This window comes from Crocuta crocuta, unplaced genomic scaffold (genome assembly GCF_008692635.1).
Source record: "Crocuta crocuta isolate KB4526 unplaced genomic scaffold, BGI_CrCroc_1.0 scaffold30, whole genome shotgun sequence".
Lineage (NCBI taxonomy): Eukaryota > Metazoa > Chordata > Mammalia > Carnivora > Hyaenidae > Crocuta > Crocuta crocuta.
The window spans coordinates 10594840-10607832 of record NW_027528345.1 but is presented as its reverse complement, the minus strand read 5'-3'; the positions used below and the strand labels follow the sequence as shown (position 1 = coordinate 10607832).

At 40.9% G+C, this 12993-nt stretch overlaps 1 protein-coding gene across 4 annotated transcripts in view; it reads left to right on the top strand.

The window, feature by feature from the left end:
- The window catches only part of LIMA1 (LIM domain and actin binding 1), an 83528-nt gene that overhangs the window by 32834 nt on the left and 37701 nt on the right, over positions 1-12993 (top strand). For all 4 annotated transcript variants that reach the window (XM_077753363.1, XM_077753361.1, XM_077753362.1 and 1 more), the window contains exon 3: positions 6243-6288. In XM_077753363.1, the coding sequence (XP_077609489.1) occupies positions 6243-6288 (46 nt within the window). The remainder of the gene's footprint in view (positions 1-6242; positions 6289-12993) is intronic.

The window sequence follows — 12993 nt, the reverse complement described above, 5'->3', positions numbered from 1 at the left end:
AAACCCTAAGAAAAAAGATAGCATTTGAAGGTAGTTTTCTGCAGTGAAAAAAGTTTTAAAACAACTGATCTCACTAACCTTTACCCCATTCCTCTGACAGACAAGGCACTTGATGGCCAGTGATTATGACTGAGGCTCCCAGATAGCCACAAAGCCAAAGCCAGCACANTTCCTTTTTTTTTTTTTTTTTTTTTCCTTTTTTGCTTCTCTGTAACATTTTAGTGGTGAAATGGTTCCAGAGGAAAATACATTCCCTGAAACTTGGGAGTTTCCATTTTCTCTTTGCTCTCTTTGAGGGCATGCAAGCAAGAGTCATGGCTCAGGAACTCTATTCTGGCCATAGAAAAGTTTGAGGCACTGTTATTACTCCCAAGATAATTTTAGCATCCTCCATCAGCTGCCTGGCCCACAGCTGAGCATTAATGAGCAGTTGCAAGATTAAATTCTGTATGCGAAGAAGAGACTGGAGCACAAGACAATCTGGGAAGGGACGAGGGATAAGATTTTAATTATAGAAATGCCACTGCAAATATTTTTCCCCTCAAATTTGGATCTTCAAAATGCCTTCCCCCTCCCCTGCCCCGGCAAAATCAGCGACCTTCACATTTTGTGTCAGAATTATGCCATGTGTTCTAAGTGCCTTTGAGGAAAGTCTGAGGCCTGAATCCTGTTCTAGCACTGAATTTAGAGGTATGGACCCCAGCGTCTTTTAGCATCCCAAGAGTGCAAAATTGTAAAAAGTACCAAGGTGCTGACTTGGGAGAAAGCAGTGGCATCTGACCTTTCTCCCTGCATATCTAATATTTAGCAAGTACCTCATTATAAATAAAGGGTGGGGATATTTGAATGGAGTTTCAAAACATAATTCAGGACAGCCGCCAGAGGATACACCTGTGTCTTTCAGATGCCTCCATGCTAAAAGGACAGGACTGAAGATGAAAATTATTCTGGTCTTCTTTCTTTAAATCTAGGTTTCTGTTAAGACAGTAAAGGGAAGGGAACCTTTGAGCCTATTTACTCAACTAACCACAGTGCAAGAACTTTGCCTTGGAGAACAATTGTCTAAGAATAAACCTGTCTGCTGATTGGCTCTGGCTCTCATATGTTGTGTTATCACTGTAATATACTGTAGATGATTACCCAGGGGGTGTGGAAACAAGAGTCAAGGCCAATTGTAAGTTCCTTTCTATCTATAATCCACCTTTTTTTCCCCTGCGTTTCCATTTTCTCAGACAGATGTACTAATGCAAGTGAGGTGGGGGGGTATATGTACAAGGACATTCACAGAAGTGCTGTTTGTAATGGTAGAAAACTGGAAACAATCCAAATGTACATTAAAAGGAGCTTGGGTAAACTAATTATATGTTCATAATGGAAAAGGATTGCCAGGGTTACAAGAGGCTACTGTGTTGCTAAACCCAGGTGTTTGTAGCCTTTGTATCACATGACCTTTCAGCACTTTGTCCTTCCCACATTTTTCCTTCTCTTGGCTTCTCGGCAGTTTCCTGGTTTTCTGCTTACCTCTCTGTCTGTTCCTTGTCATTCTCTCTTATCACCTCTTCATCCTCTTCTGACTGCTAAATGTTGGAGTCTCCAGCACCCCTTCTCGCACTGCACACTCTTGTAGGTGATACATATTCCCATGGCTTTAATACCATATGTGGACAGACAAGTCCTAAATTTATATTACTAGCAATTTATATTACTAGTTAGTTAACATGGCTGATGCTGAACTCTTTATCTTCCCCATCTCCAAATTTGCTCCTCCTTCAGAATTCCTCATTCCAGTCAGCAGTAATCCCATGGACTCAGCTGCCAAAAACCTGGGATTCGTTCTTGACTGCTTCTTCCCCCTCCCCTCACTACCAGTCCTGTTATTCTACCTCTGGAATACATCTCAAGCCTATTCACTTTTCTTTTACTCCAGTACCACCACCCTGGGCCAAGCCGGTATTACCTCTCATTCATGCCACCTCCTTTGTTGGCCCCTCTAGTCCATTCTCTACACAGCCTCCAGAGCACTCCTTTATTATTTTTTTAAGATTATTTATTTTGAGAGAGAGAGAGAGAGAGAGACAGGGTTAGTGGGGGAGGGGCAGAGAGAGAGACTCCCAAGCAGGGCTCCACACTGTCTGAACAGAGCCCAGTGTAGTGAGATCATGAACTGAGCTGAAACCAAGAGTTGTTCACTTAACTGACTAAGCCACCCAGGTGCCCCCAGAGCACTCTTTTAAAAACATGGATTGGATCAGGGACCATTCCTTGTACCTAAGATTACATTCAGAATGCTCAGCATGGCCCACAAAACCTCTGCCTCCTCGCTCCATCTCTTGCTCTCCCTCTCTCGGTGTGTGCCAGCAACACTGGAGATTTATACACCTGAGGCACCTTGGGGCCTTGGTGTGTGCTATTTTTCTGTGCCTGGAATGCTTTTCCCACCTTTTTTGGCCTGGCTAACTCTTTTGGTCAAACTTCAGATCTCAGTCTAAAGGTCATTTTTTTCAGGAAGGCTTTCCTTCATACACACAACATACACATACCCCAGACCCCACCCACTGCCTTCTCAGTTTGGTTCTATTGTTAGGCTATTTCATAATTCTGGTTCTTTCTCTTTAAAGGATTTGTTGTGATATATGTGTGTATATATATTAGGTATTATATATTATACCTATATAATATATATATTCATGTGCTTCTGTGTTTAATGTCTAAACTGTAAGCTGAGAGCAGGAACTACATCTCTTGGTGATTTCCTTTTACTATTTTCTCTAGTGCTTGAATAAAAATTCAGCTGTTCTAAGATGGAGAAAGGGAGATGCAGAATAGTATGTACAATATTATCCCATATATGTTCTGTTTAAAATTTTGTATATTTTGGATGTTAATCCCTTGTCTGATATATGATTTACAAATACTTTTATTGTATGGAGTGCCATTTCACTCTGTTAATAGTTTCCTTTGATGCACAGATTTTGTTGAAGTTTAGTTTATCTATTTTTGATGTTGCTTGTGCTTTTATTACAAGAAATCATTACCAAATTCAATGTCATGAAATCTTAGCCCCTGTTGTCTTCTAAGAGTTTTATAGTTTTAGTTCTTACACTTAGGTCTTTAATCCATTTTGACTTAATATTTGTGTATGGTGTAAGATAAGGGTCCAACTTTTTTTTTTATGTGGGCACCCAGTGATCCAGTTTTCCCAGCATCATTTGTTGAAAAGACTGTCCATCCCTTATTAGATGGTCTTGGTACTCTTGTTGAAAAGCCCTTGACTACATATGTGAGGGTTTATTTCTGGGCTATATTCCTTTTTTTCCTCCTAACAAAAAATATGTTAATGTAGGAAGCATCATGTGAACATTACATTTAAATGGTAAAATTCAGGTTACAATTATATGACATATATCAAATAATATCATACTGCTGGCTTATTGGAAAACATAACAGTGATGACAGTCAGTTTTTAATTTTTTTTAATGTTTTATTTATTTCTAGGAGAGAGAGAGAGACAGCGTGAGCAGGGGAGGGTCAGAGAGAGAGGGAGTCACAGACTGAAACAGGCTCCAGGCTCTGAGCTGGCAGTCAGCACAGAGCCCGACGTGGGACTCGAACCCATGAACCGCGAGATCATGACCTAAGCGAAAGTCGGACGCTTAACCGACTAAACCACCCAGGCGCCCCTGTGACAGTCATTTTTAATACCTTGGTTAAGTAAAGAGAGAAATGGCCAGGGCTGGCACAGATATATGCAAATATTTCACAGTTCAAATATCTTTAGCCCTTCTGAGAAAATACAGATGAGAAATCTATGGCAAATATTTCTGTAATAGGGTGACTTCCATCCATTAGTAATCATTTTGTTCATGCAACTAAAGTAACTGTAATCGTTTTTAACTGGGCTCTATTCCATTCCATTGATCCACATGTCTTTTTGCTAGTATCATACTGTTTTGTTGTGTTTGTTTAATTGTGATAAGTTATATGTAACATATAATTTAGCATTTTAACTATTTTTAAGTATGCAATTCAGTGGCATCAAGAACATTTGCATTATTGTACAACCATCGCCAGTATCCCTTTTCATAGCTACATAGTATTCCATTAGAGGAATACATTGTAATTTATTTACCAGTCCTCTGCTGATGCACATTCAGGTTGTTTTCAGGCTTTTGGTATTACAGTTAATGCTCTGACAAGTAATCTAATATAAAAGTCATTTTTGCTTGTGTGAGTATATCTATAGAACAAATTCTGAAACAGAATTAATGGATCACAACACTTGTGCTTTTTACAAAATTGGCAAAATGCCTCCATATGAATTTACTCTAAGTATATCAGCTTTTAAAAAATCTTTCCCTACTTCATAGGTTAAAAAATGTTTTAGTGTTGGGGCACCTGGGTAGCTCAGTCAGTTAAGTGCCTAGCTTTTGATTTTAGCTTTGGTCACGATCTCAAAGTTCATGGGATTAAACCCCACATCAGGCTTTGTGCTGACACCCTGGAGCCTGCTTGGGATTCTTTCTCTCTGCTCCTCCCCTCCTCACTTTCTCTCTCTCTCTAAAAATAAACAAACAAACAAAAGAAACAAAACAGATGAACATAAGGGAAGGGGGGAAAGAGAAGAATGTAAGCAAACTATAAGAAACTCTTAATGATAGAGAGCAAACTGGGTGTTGATGGAGGGAAATGGCTGGGAGTTGGAGAAGATGAGTGACGGTATTGAGGACACTTGCTGTAATGAGCACCGGGTGTTATATGTAAGTGATGAATCATTAAATTGTACTGCCTTAAACAAACAAACAAAAAAAAGTAAATTGGTTTTGGTTGAGGGATGGACCCTTCCCCATTCTGCTTTTTTCTATTTCTCTCACCTCCTTTTCCTTCCCCAAGCGACTTGTGAATTCAGAAGTTCTACCTTCAGACAGAGAAGGAGTGGCCCTTTTCTAGGGTTGGGTTGGTGCTGAGCTCTAGGCATGTATGCCCAAGAAGAGGTATGTAGCAGGGATACTCAGGGTGATGGTGCTGCCTTCAGAGGCCCTGAGGAAGCCAGGTTAAGGTTGTTCTGGGTGGCCTGGGGATTTGCTACAACCTAGACCTCCCAGCCCACCTTTGCCTTCAAATGAAGAAAACCTAACCCCGTCTGAGAAGCCCAGCCCTGAGACTTCTGTTGTTTCTCAGGATTCTTCTGATCCAAGTAAGAAAACTAATGAAAGTAATAATAAAATTAAAATAATTAAATTATACTTGCCTGTTTATCAGATCTAAAATGCCATCCACTGTAGCCTTGCCACTATTTTTGCATCACTCAGGAAAAAAAAAAAACACTGCCAATTAAAAGGACCAGTGCTTGCTTAGCACATAAACTTTTCTCCTCACGTATCACGCTTATACAAACATAAAACAGTAGAACGGTTTTTCTTTAAATGCTAAATCATATGTAATTTCTTTAAAGACATTTTAAATGGCATTTAAAAGATGTGTTAATACCATAAACTACATTGAACTAGAGTGACAATAACAATAGTTAGATTACAGTCACAGGCAGTGTGACTACCTCTCCATCATTTGGCAAGAACTGTAAAATTTCAGAGGCATTAATGCCCGGGGGAAATGTGCATCCTCAGTTCAATGCCATGTTACATCCTTTGACTAATTCCAAAGTGTCGTTATGCACATGATCTCATTTAACCTTCACAGCAACCTTGGCAGATCAATAAAGTCATTTTCTAGATAAGGAAACTAAAGCTTACAGAGGCTAAGTGATCACAGTTATTGAGGGATTAAAGTGGGACTTAAACCCCAGACTTTCTGCTCTATATCTAGTTACTTCCCAGCATTTGACCTCCTCGCCTTGGATCTGTTAGACCAGACCAGATGACTGTACCGGTGCAGGAAGTGAGGGCTGCTCTGATTCTCTGCTTCTTCTGCTGGAGTTGATTAAAGACACTTGCTGGCAGAAATATGTAGGCAGAAGTGTTTTCTTAAAGGTTAAAAAAGTAAAAACAGGGCACCTGGGTGGCACAATCGGTTGAGCCTCCGACTTCGGCTCAGGTCATGATCTTGCGATTCAAGAGTTCAAGCCCTACATTGGGCTCGCTGCTATCAGTCCAGAGCCCACTTCAGATCCTCGGTTCCCCCCTTCCCCTCCCTCACTTGTGCCCTCTCAAAAATAAACAAACATTAAGAAAAAAAGTAAAAACATTAAGGACATTCTCTTTCTCCCCCCACCCCCTTCTCTGAAGGTACCAGAAAGCAGCTGAAGAAGCAAACATGGAAAAGAGAAGAAATGTAAGTATTGAGACGCCCCAGGGCATATGGAACTTCTTGAGCAGAGCCTGTGTGGCCCAGCCACCTGCAGCCTCTGGGACTCGGGCTCCGTGTCAGCTGAGCTAGGCATTGGTGCCAGCTGCTCTGATTTGTGAGCCGTTTACTCAGGAGGACGTGGTTCAGGTGCAGGGGATCTTACTTTTCCACGGAGGTTCTCCTTTTGAACCCCTTTCTCTTCACTGAGTTGAGTGAAATTTAGAAGGCCAAATGTTTTGCCTGAGGTTAGTAAAATGGCTTACTACTTTCTGCTCAAATTAGAATACAGGGTTTCCTAGGCTCCGTCCCTTGTTCCAAATCAAACAAGCAGAATTTCTGTATTTCTGCATTTAAATGGTAGCAGCTGTGCAGCTGTCGTCATCCTCCAGCCTCTTTGTTTAAAGCACACTTCTTGACCCAGCCTAGTTAGCAAGTTTCTTAGCTGCAGGATCCATCAAAGGCTACAACAAGCTCTCTTGCTCTCAATCATTCTCTACTCTCCCTGCTGGCTAGCTTCCAGCTGGGCTGGAGAATGTATTTCTTTTGAAATCTTAACTTGATTTAATCTTGTGAGGAAAAAATCTCACTTATTTGGGTAAGAATTCTTTAATATGGCTGGCATTACAGAAACATCCTCCTAGCGGTTTTTAGTACCTAACCTATTTAGGTTGCATAACCCCTGTCAATTTGTTCTCTTGAAGGGGGTAATGCTGACCAGGTCTTTGGCCAAATTTTCCTGTAATTAAAAAATGGGTCCCCTGTGGTCCACTGTAAGCAAAAGCTACCATCATTTCACTCAACTGCTGGTTTCTTTCCCCCTCTCTCTCCTGCCTGTTATTTTTCTCCTTCCTCTTTTTCCCCTTCCTTCTTTCCTTTCACTCATTCATTTAGCAAGTATTCAATGGCCACCTACTATGTGCTAAGCACTGTTTTAGGCACTAATACAGACTACTAATTCTGCTGTCATGGAGTTACATTATAGTGGGAGAGACAAACAATAAAGAAATTGCGTTAGGTGGTGGCTAATGCTAAGAAACAGCACAAAGTGGGTAGGAGGGATAGAATGTAAGGTGGTCCAGGAAAACCTCTGATGAGGAGACATTGGAGCAGAAGATATGAACCAGGGAGAAGAATGATTCAGGTAAAAGGAAGAGCACATGCAAATGCCCTGAGGCGGGGACATTCTTGATGTGTCTGAGGAGTAGGAAAAGCAAAATCATATCCATGAGAACTATGAGAACCAGGGCTTTAACTCTGGTCACATGGGGGCCTTCAGAGGAGTTGTGTCCAAAGGAGTGATGTGATCTAACTTAAATTAGAAAAGAGGAAGGAGAAACTCTAAGAACAATGGCAGAAGCATGGAGACAAATTATAAGACAATTTTCATGATTTAGGCAAGAGATGATAATGCACTGGACTGGAATAGTAGCTACATAGGTGATGAGAAGTGGTCAGGATTTATAGTGAAAGTAAAGAAAGAGAAAAATGGTGAATGGCAAAAATCATTTGGGCTCAAACACCTGGAAAAATAACATTAATTGAGATGGAGAAGTCTGTAGTAAAAGCAGGTTTATTTATTTTTTTAATGTTTTTATTTATTGGTGAGAGAGAGAGAGCGTGAGCAGGGGAGGGTCAGGTCGATGGGGACACACAGAATCTGAAGCAGGCTCCAGGCTCTGAGCTGGCTGTCAGCACAGAGCCTGATGTGCTCAAACCCATGAACTGTGAGATCATGACCTGAGCCGAAGTTGGATGCTCAACCCACTGAGCCACCCAGGTGCCCCCAAAAGCAGGTTTAGAGAAGGAAAAATGGTAGAAGCTCAGTTTGGGACACGTTAAATGTGAAATGGCTTTAAGACATCCAAGTGGAGCTTTTTTTTTTTAAATGCTTATTTACTTATTTTTGAAATAGAGCACAAGCAAGGAAGGGGTAGAGAGAATAGGGGGGAGAGAGAGAGAGAGAGAGAGAGAGAGAATCCCAAGCAGGCTCCATGTTCAGAGCAGCACCCAATGTGCAGCTCTGTCTCACAACCCTGGGATCATGACCTGAACGGAAATCAAGAGTTGGACACTTAACTAACTGAGCCACCCAGGTGCCCCCCAGGTAGAGATGTTATATAAAACTTGGATATATGAATCTAAAATGGGAAGAGATGTGGGCTGGAGATAAGATGTGTGTGTATCAAAGTATCCATGATATTTAAAGATATGAGATGCATGCGATCACTTAGGAAGTGAAAATAGATAGAGAAGAGGTCTGAGGACTGAGCTCAGGAGCACTTTGATGTTTCAAGTTAGAGAGATAGGGAGGAACCAGCAGAGGAGACTGAGTAGGAGCACCTGGTAAAACAGCAGTGGAAACAAGAGCATAGGTGCCAGAAGCCTAGTGAAAAAAGTGCTTCTAGACTTTTTGTTTTGTTTTGTTTTGTTTTTCTGAGAAAGAGAGAGAGCATGGGAAGGGCAGAGGGATAGAGAGAGAATCCCAAGCAGGCTCTGCACTGCCAGCAGGAGCCCAATGAGGGGCTCGAACTGACAACCACAAGACCATTACCTGAGCCAAAGTCAAGAGTCAGATGCTTTACTGACTGAGCCACCCAGGTGCCCCAAGAAAGTGCTTCTAAAAGAAGAGTTATCAGAAGCGCCGGGGTGGCTCAGTCGGTTAAGCATCCGACTTCAGCTCGGTTGTGGTCTTGTGGTTTGTGAGTTTGAGCCCCATTGTCAGGCTCTGTGCTGACAACTTGGAGCCTGGAGCCTGTTTCAGATTCTGTGTCTCCTTATCCCTCTGCCCTTCTCCTGCTCATGCACTTTCTCTCTCTGCCTCTCAGTAATAAATAAATGTTAAAAAATAATTTTAAAGGAGAGTTCTCATCAGAGTCAAACACCTAGAAAAGCTGCGAACTGCCCATTGGAGCAACATGAAGGTCATTGGTCACCTTGTGCTGTTTGGGAGGCCTGACTAAAGTAGGTTCAAGACAGTGGGATGATAGAAGTTGATACCATGAGTGTAGACAAGCATTTGTCGAGCATCTCCTGGGTGACAGGTGCTGAAACACAAAGAGGAATAAGATGTGCTCCTTGCCTTCAAGGGACTGTTTAGAGTTTGGAAAATAAGAGTTTATTATCCTATTGCAGTAAGTACTATGTTAGAGAAATACTCATGGTGCTGGGGGAGATCTTAGGAGAAACTCTTAACCTGAGCTATACCATGTCAAGGAAGGCTTCCCAGAAGTGGTGCCTGACCAAGCCCAAAGGATAAATAGGAATTAGTCAAGCAGAGGGGGCAACGAAGTGGCAGAGCGGCAGAGCATGGACACATGAGAACAGGAACATTTGACATTTAAAAGAGAATTGTCACACCCACCAAGGTGGAGAATTCAAGAAAAGAAACAGATTAAAGGGTGAGAAGTAAAGAGAGGAGAAAGGAGACTTCAGCCTTAGGCAAGGATAAGTTTAAGATGCCTCTAGGATTTCCAGGTAGAATTCCAGCTATGGAGAGAGATCTGGCTGGAGTTATAGCATGTGAGTCATCAGCAGGCAACTGGTGGGTAAAGCCAGAAGGTAGATGACATCATCTGCAAGAAATATGTAAGTGGACAATGAGGACCTAAGACAACCTTGAGGGACCCCAGCATACAAGGGAGGGACAGAGGAAGGGAAAAGTATAAAGAAGACTGAGGAATTGCCAGAAAAATGGGAAGAAACCTAGAAAAAAGGGGTATCTCACAAAAGCCATGGAAGGAAGGAAATTTTTAAAGGGGGGGGGGGTAGGAAGTCAGTAATGTCAGATGCTATAGAGGGTAAAATAAAGCAGAAGCATCCATTGCATTTGCCTGTTGGGGTAAAAGGATGTGAATAGGTGATTAAAGAAGAAACATGACTGGCTCAGTTGGTAGAGCTACGGGACTCTTGATCTCTAGGTTGTGAGTTCAAGCCCCACATTGAGGGTAAAGTTCACTAAAAAAATAATAAAAATAGAAGAAACTATAAACATGAATAAGTGCTTAGCCTCACTAATAATCAAAAATGTAAATTAAAATAACCATGAGATATAAATTATAATCTAAACAGTTGGCAGATTTTTTTATTGGATAATAATCAGTATGTGTGAAATATGAATTCTAATATACTGTTACTATAGTAACCATACTATACTGTTCTACACCTTGCTTTAATCACTTAACATGCTTTTTGATATCTTCCAATGTAAATATATATATTTATAATATCTAAAAAATATAGCATATAAAAATAGAGAAAAAAGTTGAAAGCATATGCACCAAATCGTTGGCAGTGGGTACCTTGGTTGGAAGGCATAGGGAAGTCAAATAGGGAAAGTAAGAGCATGCATTCAAGGCATGTATACATTTCTGTATTGACTGTAACCTTTTCCCCCAATAAGATTTTTTATTTCTTTTGTAACTGAGAAAAATTATTAAAAATAAGATAATAAAATGAAAATGTCCAAAACATCATTGGTGATCTTGACTGGAGCTACTTCAGAAGTATCTGGGCAGTAGAGTTAGTGTGAATATAGAGCAATCAAATGGAAATAGCACCTACAGGCGGTACTTTCAAGACCCTTAACTATAAAATGCAAGAGATAGAAGAACATACAAAGTTGAGAGAGGGTTACTTTTTTTAGCATCTAACATTTTTTTAACATTTAATTATTTTGAAATAATTTTGGATTTACATGAGTTATTAAGATAGTACAGAGACATTATCAACAATAGCCAAACTATGAAAAGAGCCCAAGTGTCCATGGACTGATGAATGGATAAAGATGTGGTATGTATACATACATACATACATACATACATACATACAATGGAATATTACTTTCAAAAAGAATGAGATCTTGCCATTTGCAACAATGTAGATGGACCTAGAGTATATCATGCTAAGTGAAATAGCTCAGTCAGAGAAAGACAGATACTATATGATTTCACTCATATGTGGAATTTAGGAAACAAAACAGATGAACATATGGGAAAGGGGATAAAAGAGAGGAATGGAAACTGAGGGTTGCTGGAGATAGGTGGGGGATGGGCTACATGAGTGATGGGTATCAAGGAGGGTACTTGTTCTTTTTTTTATATATATAGTTTTATTTATTTTTGAGACAGAGAGAGACAGAGCATGAGTGGGGGAAGGGCAGAGAGAGAGGGAGACACAGAATCCGAAACAGGCTCCAGGCTCTGAGCTGGTTGTCAGCACAGGGCCCAACGCAGGGCTTGAACCCACGAACCATGAGATCACAACCTGAGCCAAAGTCGGACGCTTAACTGACTGAACCACCCAGGCGCCCCAGAGGGTACTTGTTCTGATGAGCACTGGGTGTTATATGTAAGTGACAAGTCACTAAATTCTCCTGAAACCAATATTACACTATATGTTAACTCGCTAGGATTTAAATAAAAAATTGTAAGAAAAAAAGGATATTACAGAGAATTCCGATATACCTCCCCCTAATGTTAACATCTTGCATAATTCTGAAACATTTATCAAAACTAAAAAATTTACTGGTACAATGCTATTCACTAAATTGTAGAATTTATTCAGATCTCACCAGTTTTTCCCACTAATGACAGAGGGTTGATTTTTTTTTAATGTTTATTTTTGAGAGAGAAACAGAGCTTGAGCAGGGGAGGGGCAGAGAGAGAGGGAGAGAAACAGAATCTGAGGCTGGCTCCAGGCTTTGAGCTGTCATCACAGAGCCTGATGTGGGGCTCCAACTCATGAGATCTTTTAAAAAAATTTTTTTTAATGTTTATTATTTCTGAGGGAGAGGAGACAGAGGGAGGGGCAGAGAGAGAGGGAGACACAGAATCTAAAGCAGACTCCTGGCTCCGAGCTGTCAGCACAGAGCCTGACATGGGCTCGAACTCACAAGCGATGAGATCATGACCTGAGCCAGAAGCTGGATGCTTAACCAACTGAGCCATCCAGGCATGAGATCTTGACCAGAGCAGAAGTCGGACACTTAACGGGACATGTAACTGACTGAGCCACCTAGGCGCCCCAAGGGCTACTTTTAAAATCCACTAGGCTTGTCAGAAGTCTGAATTATCTCCATATAAATTAGTAGAAGTGACTGATCAGATGAAAGAATACTTACATTCTACCATGGAAAGCAAGTTAGAGAAACATTCAGGAACAAATGGGTACATTTATTCCTTTAGCAAATAGTGGGATTGGGTTATATGATAGCCTAGATTCCCAGAAATTTACTTCTCCTTTTTCCTTTCTTTTCCCCATACATCTAGGAAACAGAAATACAGACCATTAATACTGCCATCAGTTATATATTCAGGTTCCTTTGAAGCATGCAATATGCTACTTCTTGAAATCTGTGCTATTTGGTCTCTCCTCTCCATAATGACTAGCTACCACTTTTCTGAGAGTCTCTCAGCCGAGGGATTTCTTCCCTTCCTTGGAGGCTATACATTCAGATAGTCCGTATTTCTAACTCCACCAAACATCCTCCTGCTTTTAAGAGGAAGATACCCCTGCTAAGATTTCAACATTAAAGCTCATTTGACCCAGCCTCTTTATTTTACAGGTGGAGTAACTGAGACCCAAAGAGAGGAAAGGACTTATCCAAGGTCATGCATCTAAGCATAACAGTGCTGGGACACATCCCAAAGTCAAATGCTCCTGCAGAAAAGACATTGTGTTGCATTTCCAGGT